The sequence below is a fragment of the Zosterops lateralis genome, assembly GCF_965231275.1.
Source record: "Zosterops lateralis genome assembly, chromosome: Z".
Lineage (NCBI taxonomy): Eukaryota > Metazoa > Chordata > Aves > Passeriformes > Zosteropidae > Zosterops > Zosterops lateralis.
In genome coordinates, this window is record NC_139800.1 from 52,123,182 (window position 1) to 52,142,636 (window position 19,455).

The 19,455-nt window shown below is 44.6% G+C and overlaps 1 protein-coding gene across 1 annotated transcript; it reads left to right on the forward strand.

Annotated features, from left to right (window-relative positions):
- Window positions 1-56: 56 nt before the first annotated feature.
- On the forward strand, window positions 57-17,514 carry LOC310922550 (E3 ubiquitin-protein ligase Topors-like; the record flags this gene model as incomplete). The annotated part of the gene is given in 3 exon segments (XM_083883179.1): window positions 57-398; window positions 16,127-16,366; window positions 16,372-17,514. Coding segments are annotated over 3 exon segments (1,725 nt in total).
- Window positions 17,515-19,455: the final 1,941 nt, after the last annotated feature.

Consider the following 19,455-nt stretch of genomic DNA (forward strand, 5'->3'; position numbering starts at 1 on the left):
GCCCGGCGCGGTGACGCCGTTCCGGGGGGCGGAGGCCGGGGAGGGGCCGGGCCGCGATGGCGGCGGCGGGCGGCCGGGTTCCGGCCAGGCCTGCAGCCTGCCGAGGGCCTGCCGGGCGGGCGGGGAAGCGACAGGGGTGCGGTACCGCCCGGCGGGCAGCTTGGGGGCGGCCGCCCCTGGGGGAAACAAAGCGAGGAGAGACGCGGCGGTGCAGCCGCCAAGGCGGAGCGCGCTTTGTTGTGCAGGAGGTGGCTGCCGCGGTGGTGCGCCCGCCGTTCCGTTCTCTGCGGGCGCGGGTGGCCGCCCTGCGGCAGCTGGAGAGCCGCTGCCTGCCCCAGGGGCTGCCCGTGGCAGTGGCAGAGCCCGCGGCCAGCGGGAGTTCGGCGGTGTCTCCGAGGGTGCGGAGGAATCCATGGAAGGCTGGAGAAGCTGTGGGGGTGGTTGGGCAGGTATAATATAAATAGCACGCAGAAAAGAAGAGATAGATAAAGCATAAACCGTTATTAGGAAAGAGAAAAATAACTCTCCTTACTGGTTTTTACTATCACATATCTGCAGAAGACACAAGTGTGCAAAGGACACGGGCAAGGCCAGCTGTGCAGGCCGGCACAGGTGGGGCATAGCCTGCCACAGTAAGTGCATATATTACCACCAGGACTTGTGTAAAACAGGAGCGCAGCCAGCCCTGTCCTTTTTCTTGCCCACAGTCAATATGGACTAAAGTTTGCAAAATTCACAGATCCAGAGTTCCAGCACAGCCCTTCTGTCCATGTGATAAGCCTGCTCCCATATCCTGAGCCATTTTACTCATTCCCACGCACCAGCTGGTCCTGCTTCCTGCTCGGGAGCAAACGTGCTCTGGTACTCCTAACAGGCACTCCACTCCTGAGGATCTCCCCAGGTAGCACAGTCAATCCTTCATGACGTGCCTGGACCCCGGGCCTGCTTTTCAGCAGGTAGCCCACCTTGAAGTTTGCTCAGGAGTTACATCCCTGCCCCCAACAATTTTCTCTGATGTTCAGGGCAGATGCAACCTCTCTTGTGTCTACAGCAGGCAGCACCAGGTATATGGGCTATGACCTGCTTTGTGTGTGGGTGCCAAATCTCACTCATTTTACTTGCCTTAGTTCCCCACTAAGGGGGCACACATACCCATCCTGCCCCAGTGGCTGGAGCCTCACTGTCACCTTTGCTGGCATGAGGGCCCTTACCTTTACCTACTCCCATTGCTGGCATAATAGGAGGGATTTGTATCCCAAATTTTTGTACTCTTGCTAAATGCTGTGTGCATGTGTCAGCTCTTAAGCAAGGTGGGACCCACTTGGACAGTTCATCTCTGGGTCATGGTAATATAAATGTTTTCTTAAAAGGCATTTCAGGCTCTTCAGAGATTTCTAATTTCTGAGCTGAAAAAAAGCAATTCTGGACGTAAAATGGATCTGTTTTGAGGTGTTGGTTTTCTACACAGCTATGAAGAGCAGAACTCATGATTTCTCTGCCACTGCCCATACAGATTAGCACATACCTCATCCCACATACCTCTTGAAGCTGGGGAACAACCTTTTCTTGGGGTGCCTGGCCCTCCTTCCTCTGCTGTCAGGTCCTCTGGAGTCCCTTGGTCAGCAGCAGGAATCTTCCCTGCTAGCAGCTTTGTGGGAATAATACTGTGGGGAGGTCTTGTCTTCCTGAGCAGCAGCCACAGCACTGGCAGTGCCCATGCTGTTGACATGCAGTGTCTGCAATCCCTGACCAGGGACAAGCCCCAGCCCTCCTTCTGGTGTGCCTGGCACCATGGGCAATGCTCACTCAGGCACAGCAGCAACAGCTCCTGTGGGAAAGGAGGTCAGTGGAAGGTTCAGATTGTTCAATTCCTGAGTTTGTTCAGCCTCTTCCATCTTAGCTATATTACATTGCAAATACATGAAAATTGTCATAGACCTATAGCAGTGCTCCTCCAAATATTTCTGTGCTGACAGGCTCTCTGCCTCTCCACTGACTTTCTCTGAGCCAAAGCTGACTGGCTGGATCATTCTTCACTATCCACACCATAAGAGCTCAGCTTCAGTGCACTCTTGTCGTCATTGTGGTGTTGAAGCCTTTGCCAGATTGTAGTTATCCACTCCTTTCCCTGGCTCACGGGGAATCTACAACAGCATGACACCAAGAGTAGGAGTTAGAAATAGTCTCTGACCACCGGCCTGCCCCAAGCTCGGCCCTCTTTATTTTTATCTTCTCAACCTTTGTTTCAGGTTTTACCACTGGCATGCATCTGGGGCTGCACATGGGCAAGTACTGGTCAGTTCAGGGTTGTGGCCTGCTCTGCTGCAAACCTTCCAAGTGTCACTTTGCAGCCAGCTCACTGGAAAATTCTCTTTTTTGGCTTTGTTTCTTCCGGGCAGCGAGTGCTTGTGATCACGTAGAGATGTTTTACTTCCGAGCTGCCACGAGATGGCAAAATACTCCTCGGCATCCCCTCCAAGCTGGCTTGCCTGCACCGCAGGCTGGAGCCATGTAGGACTACGGGGAAGCAGCAGCAACAGCAGCGGAATTTCTCTCCCTTCAACTTAGCTGCTGCTCGGTGTGCAAGTTCAGGGATGCTTCTGCAAAAATCTCTGGAGCACCAAGACCTGTAGGTTTTCTCTTGTCCCTGTAGTGAAAGGCAGAGACGGCTCACAAGAGAGATGAAACACTCAGTAATGTCCCTGCTGATGATGAGGACTTTGCACAGTGTCAACAAGAAGGCAGAAAGAGACTTCCTCTTTTTATGACATGGCCCTTACCTAACTGAGAAACCTATGTAATGTTTCTGTGTATATTAAAAGAACTGAGAGCCTCACTCAAGAGCTTTTACTTCTCTAGTCTGTCTTGACAATTTTCTGTATCCTTTCTCTGGTACTGAGCTGGTCATAGCTCAATGCTAGAGTAAATGTCAAGGATCCTAGAAACATCTCCACTTCCACATCCTAACGCTTACCTGAAGTTATGTCAGCATGATGGCAGAAGTAAGAAGTCACTTTTATCTCCCCCACAACACTGAAATGGGATTAAAGGCCTCATAGAGATTTAGAAAATACCTCTTTCTAGTGTAGTGGAAAGGTGCTGGTTTTGGCTGGGGCAGAGCTAATTTTCTTCACATTATCAGGCTGTGATTTGAATTTGTGCTGAAAACAGGCCCGATAACATTTTTTATGCTGAACCAAGGCCTTTGCTGCTCCTGACGCATGCCACCAGTGAGGACACAGAGGATGTACAAGGAATTGTGAGAGGACACAGCTGAGACAGCTGACCCCAAATGACCTAAGGGATATCCCATACCATATGGTGGCATGCTTAGCATAGAAATCTGGAGGAAGAAGGAAGGGGAGGAAGTTCAGTCATGGCATTTGTCTCCCCAAGTCATCTTTACATGTGATGGAGCCTTGCTGTCCTGGAGGTGGGTAGATATCTGCCTGCCTATGGGAAGCAATGAATGAATTCCTTGCTTTCCTTTGCTTCTGTGTGTGACTTTTGCTTTCCCTATTAAACTTTGTCTCAATTTGTTGGGTTTTTTTTTCACTTTTACCCTTCCAAGTCTCTTCCCCATCCCACCACAGAGGAGTGAGCAAGTAGTTATGGGGTGCTTGGTTGCTGGCTGGGGTTAAACCACAACAGTCCTTCTTTGGACCCAATGTGGACCACAGAAAACTCAGATTATGACAGTCCAGATTGGAATTTGCTAGGTGGAACTTTCGGCTGTTATGGCTGCTTAATTATTAATCAGCAGGCTCCAGTGCTTGCCTACAGGGGTCACTTGCCTGACTGTGTATTGCAATCCAGTGCTTGTTGGTGGCTGTTTGCTCTAGTGCTGTGCTTCTTATCACCTCACTCTGCTGTGCCTAGGAATGCTTTGATAACAGCCATGATGGGCCTGGGCTGACAGGTGTCCACGGCATTGCAGATGTCTGCTGCTGTACTGGACAAGCTGGAATTCCAGTATGAACTTGAGTCATAGGACTGTGACATGTGGATGAGTCCTCAGTCCTCTTCCTGAAGAAGGAGGGGCAGGAACGTGGTCCAGGTGATGAAGCAGAGATTCCCTTACAGCCCACAGTGAAGCTACGGTCAGGCAGACTGTCCCTCTGCATCCCATGGAGGTCTGTGGTGGACCCTGTAATTGCTATAGCAGGAACTCCTTGTTGCTAGCCAGACTAGAAGCAAGGTGAGGAGTTCATTACACTATCAAATCCTATAATCTGGCACAAAATGCCCAGGGGTGGAAATAGTAATGGATGTGCCTTTAAATTGTTGTAACACATTATTTGAGTTTCGCTTACAGGAATTACTGTAATAGGAACCACATGAACCAATGGAGGACAAGTCTTACAATAATGAGTGCAAATGCAGCAGTGACTTGACTTGAACTGGCTCTAGGCCACAGTCCCACATCACCTCTCTTCTCCTATTCTATCAGTGACCAGCAGAACAGACAGCCCCAGCTCATGAATTCAGTTGACATTCTATGGACATACATTGACATTTGATGGGCTTTTGCAGGGGGTGTCCATAGACTAAGGGAATGATATCTGTTTATTATATCAAAGGATGGAGAGGGGATGGGGGGTGTCAATGAGACTCTATTAAATCATGTAGGACTACAGAATGACGTAAATTGTATGAAGTAAGGAGTAGAGAACGTACTGGGTTTAGCTAGGGTAGTTTTCCTCACAGTGGCTAGTATGGGGCTGGGTTTTGGATTTACACTCAAAGGAGTGATGATAATATAAACCATTTTCTGTTACTGCTGAGTAGGGTTTCCACAGAGCCAAGGCCTTTGTTGCTCCTCACCCACACCACCAGGGAGGAGGCTGGGAGTACACAAGGAATTAGGAAAAGACAGGACACTGCCAGGATTGGCCTTAGTAGACTCAAGAGGTATCCCATACCCTGTGGCATCATGCTGGGTGAAGAAGAAGGAATCAAGGGGAGGATGTTTGTCTTCTGAAGTCACTGTTATGCATGATAGAACTCTGCTTTCTTGGAGATGGCTGAACACCTGCCTGCTTTTGGGAAGTGGTGAAGGAATTCTTTGTTTTGTTTTGCTTGTTTTGCTTGTATGTGTGTCTTTTGCTTTACCTATTAAGCTGTTATTGTATCAGCCCATACAGTTTTTTACTTCTACTCTTCTGATTTTCTCCCTGATCCTGCTGGAGGGGGAGTGAGCAAGCAGCTGCATAGTACTTGTTGCCTGCTGGGCTTAAACCACACCTAAGAAGTTTTAAAGCCAGTTGTCTCATTTTTTAATACACTGATCTACCACTCTCTGAAAAAGCTGTCTACGAAGCTGCTCACTGGCAGTGTTATATATTCAACCTCTCCTTTTTCAAACTCTCTGTTCAGCTTCTTATCATGTGCTTGCTTATAGAAGTCAAGAAGCCCATAGAAACCCCTCAACCTGCTTCTGGGATTTAAGAAGAAGAGCTTTGTGTCAGTGTTCAGCATCCACCATCTTCTCCTCACCCAAGAAGATGCAGTTCAAAGTAGGAAGCCTGTGTCTCCTGTCACATTCAAAATGATACGGCAAATAACTGTGTTTAGGCAGCATTTACCATTCAGATGACATCACCAGAGATGGCTAAAGGAATATATGCATAATGCTGATGAAATCTCCCTCAGATCTTTTTTGTTTTTTCTTTTTAATCCTTTTTAATAAAGCATAGCTTATATATCAGAGCAAGACTGGTTTATTAGTCTTGAAGTGGTTTGTTTAGGTTTCAGGGGGTTTGTTTGGAAAGACTGATCAGCATGCTTTTGATTAGCATAGCTAAGAGGACTTTCATTTAATGAAATGATTAGTTGATTCACCCGGCTATGCAGCCATACTGACAGCCACTTTAATGGACACAAAAGATTCTCCTTCAAATACAACCTTATCTCATTAACACAAAGCAGTACCCATGGATACATGTTAATTATAAGGTTGATGAGAATATGTAAGGATAGCTAAACCTAGTGCCAATTAAAGTTATGGAACAGATTTTCTTGAGTGTGTTCCCATGGCGGGTACAGGACAAGCAGGGGATCAGGCCCAGCCAGCACGGGTGTAGGAAAGGCAAGCCTTACTTGATCAGCCTAATCTCCTTCTTTGACAAGGTGACCCACCTAGACCATGAGGGGAAGGCTGTGGATGTTGTCTGCCTGGTCTTCAGCAAGGCCTTTGACACTGTGTCCCACAGCACACCCCTGGATAAGCTGGCAGCCTGGGGCTTGGACGGGAGCACTCTTTGCTGGGTTAGGAACTGGCTGGATGGCTCTCACCATAGAGTGGTGGTGAATGGTGCTGCATCCAGCTGGCAATCAGTCACCAGTGGTGTCCCCCAGGGGTCTGTGCTGGGGCCAGCTCTATTTAACATCTTCACTGATGATCTGGATAAGGGGATCGAGTCACTTTGCAAATGACACCATGCTTCCACTGGAGGGCAGGAAAGCTCTGAACAGCCTGGATCCATGGCCAAGGCCAGTTGTGGGAGGTTCAACAAGGCCAAGTGCCAGGTCCTGCACTTGGGTCACAACAACCCCATGCAGAGCTGCAGGTTGGGGAAGGAGGGGCTAGAAATCAGCCCAGAGGAGAAGGACCTGGGAGTGCTGGTCAACAGTGCCTGAACATGAGCCAGCCATGTGTCCATGGTGGCCTAGAAGGCCAGTGGCATCCTGGCCTGTACCAGCAATAGTGGGGTCGGGAGGACTGGGGTAGTGACCATGCTACTGTACTTGGTGAATTCACACTTCAAGTCCTGTGTCCAGTTCTGGGCCCCTCACTACAAGATATACACTGAAGTGCTGAAGTGTGTCCAGAGAAGAGCAACAGAGCTGGTGGAGGGTGTATAGAGTAAATTCTGTAGGAGAGGGTGAGGGAACTGGAGTTGTTTAGCCTGCAGAAAAGAAGGCTCAGGGGTAACCTTATTACCCTCTACAACTACCTGAAAGTGGGGATCAACCTGTTTTCCAAGGCTGCTACTGACAGGAGGAAACGACATTGTCTCAAGTTGTGCTGGGGATGACCATGTTGGACATCAGAACGGATTCCTTCACTGAAAGGATGGTCAGACATTGGAACAAGCTACCCAGGGAAGTGGTGAAGTCACCATCCCTTGAAGTGTTCAAGAAATGACTGGATGTAGCAATTAAATAATGGTCTAAATGCTAGGGTGGTAATTGACCAAAAGTTGCATTTGATGATCTTAAAAGTCTTTTTCAGCCCTGATGATTCTCTGATTAATGTGGTAGCTGAATTATTTAATGAAAGCTGTTGAAAATGAGCAAAAAGAAGAAACAAAATCATTAGTCAGGACACTCTGGGCTAAATACAGCTTTCAATCACTTTAATATATGATGATAATCAATTTCTTATAAGTTACACCACCCAGAAAGCTTGAACACAATTGCTTCATTCCTGCATTACATGTTGTTTGAAAATGGAGGAATTGTGCAATTTCAAACTAGAGTCCAAAATAGAGCCTTCTGCCTCCTTAAAAATAATTATATGCTTTCATTATCCTCTTTATTATTTATATAATACCATCTGTAACCTAAAGGCTATACAAACACAGATTTTGGTAAACAAATACAAGTTCATTGTAAATGGAAACCATACAAACTTTTAAAATCCCAAGATGATCAGACAAAAGATGCATATAAAACCTAAACAAAGTACTTCAGACTACTTCTGACAAGTACCTTTAAGGTCACCACAAACCAAGAAGCAAAAGCTACAGCTTCTGTGGGAAAAGAATAAAACAGATGCATTTGTGGTATGAGACAGAGAAGGATAAGGGAGAGACAAGCAGGAAAGCAGGATTCAACACTGAGCCTAAAGGACGTATTGACGGTGATATGTCAGGAGACTGTATTCAATGACATTGCAAATGCTTTGTCATTAAAAATACTGAGCAAACATGGAACCGGTTTTTCTGCCTTGTTGTGCTGCCAAATATCTTGCAAGAGTTGGACAGATGGGTTTCATTTCCTATCTGCACACACAGACAGTGAGTTTTCTTGATGCATTGCCACCTCAGATCTCCTCTACCATTTGTTGCTACCGTCTTCCATCCTTCATCTCGTGCTGTGACTACTTCAAACGATTCTGTGTTTCCAAACAGAAGTCAATCCTTCAGGACCTTGACTCGGCGACGGAGGCTCGACCAAGCTGTGCTAACACACGAACTCAAGCAACCAAGAAGCAAGAGTGCGCAAAGCCTTTTGGAAGCTAGACGGCAGTGTTGCCACATGCTCTAAGGCACAGACAAGCTGCTGCTCAGGGATTCCACAGCGGGCTCTGCTCTGACTGTGGGAACTCCCTTTACAGGAATCGGGTTTTCACCTCCCTTTTTTGTCATCTGAAGAAAAAATGGTTTCGCATCTCTGAAACTTCAGCCTCAAAAACAACAACCACAAAAGGGGTGCTCAGAGCACAGGGTAAAGCAACAGCCAAAAAGGCTCAAGTGAAGTTCCCAAAGCAGCACACCATTTTCCTTAACAGTAAGGTGTTCTCTGCCTTTAATTCGAATTTCTGCATGTTAATAGAGGTCCAGTTGAACAGTGACATACCACTAAATGAGCTTGTCACAAAGAGAAAGTTATAGTTTTTGAAATGTCTCTTAACATTCGAATGAAAGAGAGGTGGAGGGCTTTGCCACAAGCACTGGAAGAGACAAATGGTTAAAAAGATAAAGACCTTCAAAAACCATATGTCACCCCAAGCCGCCATTAATCGTTTTTACTGTGGTTCAGTGAGTCTAACTTGCTTTTAATGGTTCATTTGGCAAGTTGTTGCTGCAGTAATTTCTAATAGTAATAATGTCATAATAATCTTTTAACTGGTACAGATGTATGGCTATTCATGATTGCTCTAAAAGTGATTTCTGGACTTGGTGAGATGGAAAAACAGACTGTATGTGGAAAACATCACACTTAAAGGAAGAGGAAAATGCATTTTCCTCCACTCATTTTGAAATAATTGCAGCAGCTAAGAGCATAACATGGCCAGCAGATAAAGATGGCATTTACTTTATTCACACTACATGTGTTACTGATTACAGTCATTAAGACAACATATTTTTACTCAACAAACTACTTTTTGGTAGAGTGGTTTCATAGTTCTTCATTGCAAATTATATAAATGATATTTGGACTTTATCCTTGTGCTGATTCAAGTAGCAAAGTAGTCAAAATTATTAAAATGAGCTGTAATTAAGATCATATAGTGGGTTTTATTGTGAACCAAAAGCTGAGTGCCAGCATTAGAGCCCAAAAGGGAAAAAAAACTAAACCCAAACAAGTGAAATAATTTGTTGGTTATGCAGCTTGATAATCATATCTTTTTTCATCAGTTGCAGTCATCCTGCTGTCACTCCACGTTGCTACAAAGGCTCTCAAACACAGGAAAATATACTCTGTGTTTTCCGCTGTCATTTTCCAGATGTAACTGTGGGTGAACAATCCATTTTGCAGCAGGTAGAAGTGTCTATTCCAAGGAGAAATTTGTAGCACACTATCCTTCTCAATTCCTTCCCCTTTTCCTTTTTTTAGAAAATTAAATCCAAATTCCATACAAATTTCTCACCTGACTTGGGGCAAATAATCACATCAAAATAAATAAAAGCACACAATTTTAAAAATCATGCCCTGTGTAAACATCTGCAGTAGGCATCATATCTATGTCAGACATCAAGCTTCCCACAACTGTGACAGTTGTTCCCAGTGATTTCAAGGTGACTACTCACATACAAAAGAATGTGCTGAACTTTCCATGTTCAGGATGTAAAGACAATTAATTCAGTTTTAGCTACAAACAAACATCAAACTAAAATCCTTGCAGGGGTGCTATTCATTATTCAGTATTTAAGTATCACTATGTGGTACCTTCTATATCCAAAAGGGACCAATTTGATTTTTATTCATGCCTCAACATACGTTATACCTAAGTATCCTAATAGGGAGTGTATATCTGTTGGGAGCCCTATCCCAGGGAGGCTTTTCCTGGCAGCCAATCAGGACAGCGAAAGTTTCCACGGTCGGGCTGCGAGTGACTCCCACTTGCTGGCGGGGCAGATGCCCGGTTCTCCAGGAAATGAAGCCCAGGAAATCAAGCTGGGAGAGGAGCCTTAACATAGAGAAGCAATTAGCTGCGACACAACCAATGCCATTTTGCTTTGGGTTTCTTGCAGGGATCAGGGGCTCACCCGGAAGGTCAGCTTGGCCCTCCTCCCTGCCATCGCCTTTCCCTCCCTGCGCTCCCGCTTCCCTGTCCGACTGTCCCACCATGCTCCGCCGCTTCCCGGGGCAGCTGGTGCCACCACATCCAGCCCGGTTAGCGTAGAAAAACACATAATCACAGAATGATTATATGCTATGTTTTATTGAAGAGCTCTGGGAATCAGGGGTTCAGGACCCAAATCAGACTCCAGCATGGGTTCGGAATGGACACGGTTTTATACCCTCTTGTTACATAACTACATATGTTAATTATTAAACTTACATTGTTCTATCGTATTACATTGATCTTATCCAAGCATGAATTTTGCAAATATCAATTCTCATGATTCTTGTTTAAGATAATAATCATATTCAGTTACCAAACAAATGTTACAATTGACAGTCATGTCATTTATCACATGATGATTATATAGGTACAGTTCCACCCGACCTAGTAAAGAATACCTAAATTTATTTCCAGGGCCTACGTGTTAAACTAAGAATCACACTCATCCCTCCTTTACCCTTGATTTATTACATAGGCAAAGTTATACTTGATTTGGTTAAGACAGTGGAAGCTAAAATTCTGTTCTTGCTGCCCCGACTGTTCCAGGCCTTGCCTTTTTAATAACGACCTCCACCACCTCCCAGTTACCCATTTCCAATTCTTCCAATTTAAAATCATTTTAACTCTGTACTATCAGCACTCTGGTGTTTCCCTGCACGGAGTGGGCACTGCCACACCTGGCCCGCAGCCGCCACCGTCCCACGTGTCCCGTGGTGCCGCAGCCCCGGCCCGCAGCCACCGCTCGTCGACACCACGGACAGGCTGCTGCCGCCGCTGGGAAACCGCACCCGGCTGTTGCCGAGAGCCGCGCAGGCTTAGCCCGGCTCCTGCTGCCCGGCTGGCGATAACTGGGCCTGCAAGCGGGAACCATCTGTCCCTCTCCTCTGCTTCTTCCTCTGTCTCTCTTTTGCCCTGTCTGCTCTCTTTTCTGTCCCATTTCGGGAGGAGCACTGGCCCTTCTTTATCGAAAAACAGTTCTGAGATATAATATTGCTGCATTTGTGCTTTATTTTTGTCCGAGAAATCTATCAATAAGAATCCTATCCAACTCCTCTTTTTACAGTGGGATGGGACACATGGATTGAGATAAAGACAGTTCAGTAGGGAAAGTAAAAGTCACACATGGGAGCAAAGGAAATCAAGGAATTATTCATTGCTTCCCATAGGCAGGCAGCTGTTCACCCATCTCCGGAGAGCAGAGCCCCATCATGGATGGAAGGATGGCTTGGGAAGACAAATGTCATGACTCTGCACTTCCTCTCCTTCCTCCTTCCTCCAGATTTATGTGCTAAGCATGGGTATGGGATTGAGATATCCCTTGTGCCATCTGGGGTCAGCTGTATCCCCTCACAATTCCTTGTGCAGCCTCTTTCCCTTAGCCTCTTCAGTGGAGGAGCAGCAAAGGCCTTGGCTCTGTGCAAGCACTCCTCAGCAGTAACAAAAACACTCCTCTGCTATCAACCCTGTGTTTATCACAAATCCAAAACCCAGCCCCACGCCTGCCACTGTGAAGAAAGTAAATGCCAAAAGCAGCACACAGACCCTTCTCATTCTTAGATGCCAGCATAAATGATGACAAATTTTTGCAGATAACTTGAAGTCTTTTTAGAGGGGTGCTTCACCCAATCTGAAGTGCTCTCCAATCCTGGTGCCTCTGTATGGACACACCTCTAGTTCAAGGTGGGCTGCAATGCTGTGCCTGCTAGCCCCCTCCTCAGACAGCTCCCACCCCAGCACAGGCAGCAAAGGTGGGGTCTTTCTCTGCCAAGGAGAAGGACCTTAAGGAGCTGATGCTGCGTTACCCAGGGTCTGGCATCAGGCACAAAACGTGGCTAGTGCCCAAAGGAATATCTGAGGGATTAATTTTGCATTATGGGATGCTCAGCCAGAGACATACTTGCTCTTTTTTACCTTGTGCCAGATAGGGGAATGCCTGTGGGGAGCAGACAGTGGAACCAGTGTTTCTGCCTGGGCCTTGGAAGTGGGCATATTAAATTGCTGGTTTCAGGATGACCTCCTGACTCTGTGCAATAGCCACAGAGAACAGTGGAGCTGCAGCTACCCTCCTTCTCTTCTTGAGCTTTCCCACTCTCTTGTCTCAGTTTTCTTCATCACCCTGTCCCCTTCTCCTTCCTCCTTAGTGTCTGCATGACACAGATCCATATGGCTTTAACAGAATATCATTAACCTGCAGCACTACAGAATGCTGGTGCTTTCTTACAAATCTGCCACTTTCTATTTTTATGATCTCTGAAGTACAGACACCTCAGACCAAGCTGAGGGGCTGACTTGCTGCTATGTACTGATCTTGGCTGCTGTATCCCTGCACAGGTTTTATTCTGCTGATGCTTCAGAGATGGCTTGGACTAAAAGGGTAGAAGTAAACTTACATTTTCAATTTTCAGATATGCATATGCAAATGAGGATGCCTTTGAAACTTGGAGAGTAGGGGTTTGCTCTGTTTCCATAATTCACATTCTCTTCTTGCCCCACCCTCATCTATTTTTTCTCCTGCTTTCACAAGTGCTGCAAGAAATGACCTAACTTGCCTTTAAAACACAACAAATATGATGTGGCACAGCATGAGTGTGCTTCTGCTCTCCTTCCACCACACTCTAACTTCAACTTGTTCTCATGGCTTTTTAAGCAGGAGTATGATAATAGTTTGCATCATATTAAAAATAAGGACTCTCCATTTTTTTGTCTCAATATAGGTTGCATTTTTCTTATTTAGTGGCTGGATAAGCAAATATACACTGCATTTATTTCACATGGTTGCTTTCTGCTCAATGATTATGTTATGTCTTTATGCAGTAGTATACCATGTAAATTTGGATGGAGGGGGCATAGATTTTTGCATTGACAGCTGGTTGCAAACCTCAGCATTTAGTAACTGTTATGCTGGCAGGCAGTTTAATTGCATATCCATGGTAAAGGAAAGCACATGTGATTATGTCTGTAAACTGCCTTTTTGTGAATATTACGATAAGTAATTTTATCAGGATTAAAAAAAAGTTTTAAAACTGTGGAATCCAGCTGGACACCTAACATTCCAAACTCCAGCAATGCTAAAATTAAATAAATTAAATAAATGTCACACCTTTAAACCTTCTCACATCACCAAGTTTCATCTTAAAAGACTCTTCAAATATCTAAAGCTCAAAGCATGTAGATTGTACATTTTTGACTGAAAACCTTTGGGAGTTTTGCAGCAGTTTTAACTTTTAAACTCTGAAACAGAGGAACGTAAGGCTTAGTACCAGATTTCGACATTTTATGTTCTCTAGTGAAAGTTGCTTATATAACTTAATATATGGTTCATGCCTTGCAGCATCAGCCTGACTCTGAGAACTTGCCATGGTTACAGAGCATGCTGGGTCCCAAACCCAGGCTGTTTCATATTGGCTGTTTAGATGCCTAAAGTATATTTAATTTTTTAAAAAAGGAAAATTAATTAAATGAACATCTGGCTGCTTACCTAGGAATACTCTGTTCTTGCAGAGAGGTGCAGTTTGAGTTGCAGGACCTCATAATTTGTTGCAATTTATTTCTTTCATGACCTGGCCATTTATAGGCAAGTACAAAAAGAGTTTATTTTTTTTTTTCTTTCTCCAGCTGCAACATAATTATGTGGCATACAACAAAAGCAGCATTTCTACTGCATACAAGGAGCAGAGGAGGGAGCCCCAGAAGCCTTCCTGTGCACAGGGCTCAGCTGTCACAGAAGCAAGACAGGATATTAATTACCTTTGTTATTCTCTCCCTTATGGTCTCCACTCGACCTGGCTCATCCTCTTTATAAGAAGCTGCTCATACAGTAGGATGTCACTTCAGTCCCTGTTCCCAAGTGTTAGCTGTTTTTTTTCCGAGACGTAAGGACAGATAGTTAGGAGTAACTGGCTAAGGCCAGTTACTAAAAAATAAATAAATAAAACCACTGTGCCCTTTTTATTTCTGTACAAAATTCCAGACAAATTTTTCAGTGCAGGATTCTGCTATTGCCTTACAGCAGTTCCTGCAGTCCTGGGCTGGAATGCTTTTTCTGACTTCATTCCACAAAGGGAAGGCATGCGTTGTCTTAGTAGTGTTCACATCTGCAATGCATCTCTTTTTCCAAGGTTCCCTGTTTCTACACTCAGTGCTGTGTTCTCTGAATACATTGCAATGAAGGACCAGAAGCTGCCCAGGATCACAAAGCAACACCTTTGTAAGATCTGAAATGCCTACCAAATGGTATTACAGGAATTCTTGTAAGTACTGTCCTGCTAACATCCTTCTTTGAGGAAGATGGAGTCACTGCTGGTTTTATTGCTCTTATTTTGTGGCATTAGGTTTAGTCATTATGTGGACAGGCTGGAAGCTTAGACATTGTGATCTAAGAGGACAATATGCATGAAATCCTTGGAAGGTTAAAAGTTCTGTATATGTGGTTTTACCTATTAGTGAGGGTGGAAGGTTTCCAATGCTGTCCTTGCCTATCTGTGAAAGCAGGTGATATAATTTCTTCCCTTTATCAGGATTGTTATTTTTGCTTTTTCCTGCTCACCTTCCTGCTTTTGTACGTGGCTGCTGCTCCCAATGCAGCTTGAATCTGCTTTATACAATCTCTGCTGTCTTACAATTCAAAACTGCCTTCAGTCTTGAGCAGAGCTAAAAGCAAAACAGATCCTGGCCACAGAGCAATATTGCCACATGGACAGTCTTTAAAATAACAACTTTGGTTTCTCCCTTTGCTTAAGAGCTTCTGTTTCAAACCCTTTTTGACTCAGTTTTCTCATAGCTCGAGAACTCACTTTACTTTGTGTCTGCAATATGGCTCACTTTGTTCAGTGATTTCCACTTGACTTTTCCAGTTTAACTTGCTTCTTTGCCATCAGCCAACCAAAGGGCAGGCATTGAATATGCTTAAGGCATCCAGTTGCTAACGTGGGCATTGTTTGGCCAGTGGATCCCTGCAGGAGCATGGAGAATGATGGGAAGATGTATAGCTCACTGGTAGAAGACAGTGCATTTCAGAGCTTGAAGGCTTTGTGTAGGAGAGCCTGTGCAAGGGAATATTAAATATTATTCTGTGTTCAGAAATAAAAGTCTGAAGATCATGCTGGATTTCTTTCTATGTTTCCTTCCAGTTGTTACCCAGAGAACTCCTCAAGAGGAGCATGCCATTTCAAAAATATTCCGTCCATTTGGTAAGTGAATGCATGGTGTCCATACTTGGTCTTTTTGATTATGATGCTGGTTTAGATTGTATCTAACCTTTCATCTCCAGGAAATTGAGTCTGTGTTTTCTCTTAGACAATAATAATTAATTTTTTTAAAACATTTTTTTTTTCTCTTAGAACATGATTATTTTATAAAGTAAAATGGCTCACTAGATTGTGAGAACTGGGTGGCTTAAAGAAGAGGTTGTGGAAGCTAAACCTTTGCTTTCTGAGTTTCTGACTCAATTCCCATTCACCTATTAGTGAGCAATGCTGCCATCTGACAGCTGCCTGCAGCTCACATCAAGATGAGATGGTTGCTTAGGACCAGTCCTTGAGGCGACAGGGAACAAAAGTTAAGAAAGAAAAAAAAGGAAGACCATCTAATCTTTACTGAAAGTGGTCACCCTGTGGTCACCCTTTGGCTAAGAGCCACGAACAGAGAAAAGAGAGGCACACAGAGCATCTGCTTGGAAAATCTCCTTATTGCAGTGAGTAAACTCAGCCCATCCTTCACAGGTCAGGATGTGACTCATGCTCCAAGGTGCTTTGCAGCAGGGATGACCTGACTAGCCAAATGGTAATCCTAAAATGTGGGAGGTACTGGGTGCTTTCTGTTAGCTGAGAGATTGCAGAAGATAGCAATTTTTCTCCAAAAGCCAGCACCAGTAAGCTGCCAACAGATGCATCTCCTGACTCCAAGTGCCCCATCTGCCTGGATAGATTTGACAATGTTGCGTATCTGGATCGCTGCTTGCATAGGTTCTGCTTCCGCTGTGTCCAAGAGTGGTCAAAAAACAAAGCAGAATGCCCGCTCTGCAAGCAGCCCTTTTTTTCCATTTTCCATACGATTCGTGCTGAGGATGACTTTAGGAGTACATACTCAGCCCTTTAGAAACCAGCTCCTTTGCCAGCCCCGATGGCCGGAGGTTTCGTTATCGCACTACCTTAACGAGGGAACGCCGCACGCGCAGTTCCCCTCCCAATAACGGGATGTTGTTTGAAGGGTTGTCAAGTGAACCGAGGCGACACAGACACAGAGAGATTCAGCAGATGATCAGGAGGCTGGCCTCAAGGAGGAAGGCTAGCGCAGAGGGCAGATCCCTGCGACAGATCCAGGAGGAGGACATGATCAGCTTCCGCAGGGCTCTGTACCGCACCGGCGTGCGCATCCGCAGCATTCAGGACGGCGGCCGGTACCGGGAGATTTCGGCAGAGTTCTTCCGTCGCAACCCCGCTTGCCTGCACCGGCTGGTTCCTTGGCTGAAGCGAGAACTTACCATCCTGTTTGGTGCCCACAGATCCTTGATCAATATTGTGCAGCACATAATCATGAGTAACGTAACGAGATACGATCTGGAAAGTCAGGCCTTTGCTAATGATTTAAAGCCGTTTCTGCTGAATCGGACAGAGCACTTCCTGCATGAATTCATCAGTTTTGCTCATTGTCCTTTTAACTTGGAAGCATATGATCAACATGCCAATTATGACTGTCCTGCACCGTCGTATGAGGAAGGAAGCCACTCAGACTCATCAATTATTACGATATCTCCAGATGTGGCGTACCCACAAGGGCCAGATAACAGTTTGTCTGTACCTGGTCTTGGTCAAGCTCCCTGGAATGATGAAACTCCAGGGCCTTCCTATTCCATTTCAGAAGAGGTTCGTGCAACCATAGCTACTCCTCTGGAGTCATCCGAAAGTTCTGATGAGGACTCTGCTTCAGGGAGTCGAAGAACTAAACTGCAAACTGAGCTACAGGCTAATGCTGACTCAAATGACAGTGGCTCTTCCTCAGACAATTGTGTCATTGTTGAGTACGTGAAGCCGTTGGCTGAGAGGACACCAGAAGTGGTTGAGCTGTCCTCTGACTCTGAGGAGTCCATCAAGGAAGAGAAAAAGAAGATGTCAAGAAACAGCGACGAGTACAGTGAACCAAGCAAGAGCTTCTCACCCCGTTCCCCAGCATACAGGGAGGATACAGGAAGTTGTAGAAGATATATACAGTGCCATTAAAAGACCATGTGAGTTTGTCTTTAGAGCTTAACTTTTTATCTTGCCTATAATCAGAATTTTACCAATTTCATACCTTGATTTCAAGTTACTAAAAAGCTGCATATGCCTGCCAGAACATAATAAGATTGGAATGACTAGACTGGACAACACAGGAAAAATATTCAGAAATGCCTGAATTCCAGGAAACTGAAACTCCTCTGTGAAAATGCCTTTTCAATCAATTGTAATTACAGCTGTCCACTGATAACCTCAGGTCCAGGATGAGATATTAGATTAATGCCATCAGGTGTGCTGGACTTCACAGCCAGACTGATTTAATGAGTTGCCTCAAAAGGTGTTATAACAGATGTGAGTTAATCTTCTCACTGTGTGACTGGATCTCATTGCTCAAAATCAAGTTGCTTGGCCTGGCAGACAATGCAGCCTATAACATCAGCTCAGGAAGCAAGGATAAGCCATTAGAAAGCATCTCTTCTCAAGGCAGAGGTGTGGTTCTACCTGCTGCTTAAATACTATTTTATTAATTCTTTAATTCATGAGGATGTTAGGGGATGCTGCCCAGTGTTCAGGACAAACAAAATCGAAGTTTATTACAGTATTGATCTTGTCTGGGTGAAAAAACAGAGCAGAAAACCTTATCTCACATGAAGTTTCCCTATTCCATCACTCCTGTGTCCTCACACATTTTATTTAGATACATACTTCACATGCTAGCTTTCCCTTATGAATGGTTAGTGGGAAATGAAGTTCACTCCCAGATAAGCATTCCTGACATTTCCTTCTTATGTTAGCTCTGTCCTGACACAGAAAAAGCCAACAAAGAACTTCTTGTGTGCACTGGAAGATTTGCGAGTGGAGGGATCCTGAGTCAGTGTTGGGAAAGAGAGGTATGAGATGAGACTTAAAAGCTAAAAATATGCCTTTCTGTTTAACTTACAGTCCTATTGTAGCCTCAGAAGACCCTCCTGATGAAAGGGGAAAAAAAAAGCAAGGGTGTTGATTTTTGCACTGTCCATTGAGAATCTGTCCAAGAAATGGAATATATCTGATAATATACACTTCCTTAGATAGTTGAAGCATGCTGGATTATATTGGGCTTTATTATAGTGGTAAAAAATACCTTCTTTGTTACCTTGTTCTCACTGTACATAATTGGGAACTTTCTCACTGAAGCTTACCTGATAATTTTAAGGCATTTTAACAGCTTCATTTCAAGTTGCTCTTTTCAAAGTCAGTAGGAGGATATAAAGTATGTGACTGATGCGTAAGTCTTTCAGTGAGGCACCAGAAACAAGTCAAGAAGGTCATAACCATTCCTGGTTATGCCTCATATGCCACATGGTTTTCTGAAAATCAAAAGGCATTGTGAACGGTACATGAATGGTAAAGATATCTCTACTCTCACTCCATGCACAGGTTAATTCTATGTTGTTCTCTTTCTGTTCATTCTGTTTAATAAAAGCTGTCGTTTAAGGTTAATTATATTAGCTTTGCACAGTTTGGGAGCCATGGAAAGATGAAGAGCAGCAAACAGATGAGATGCTCAAGAGAACCTCACTGGCTATGAGGATGCATCTTCCCTGTGGCATCTCTCTGCTATATGCCCCTTATGAAAAATCCATTACTTCAGGTAACTTTTTTGATAAAATCTTTTGCTTCAGAAGAAAAAACCTCCACAATGAGTCTATGCCAGAAGTCCATGATCTTTGCCTGTCACAAACATCTTTTGTATGTGGCAAAAGGATGGGCACTTTCAGGGACAAAAAAATGCAGATAAATATCCCAAATTAAGGCAGTGGTTACATATATAAACACCTTAAACTGTTTAAGCTGAAGTAATTTGATGTATTTTGGAATTAGTGTTGTCTGGTGTAGCAAAACACCTTGCAGCCCTTACCCTTAGATGTCTGTACTCTCATGCAGGTAATAAGTGCATTGGTG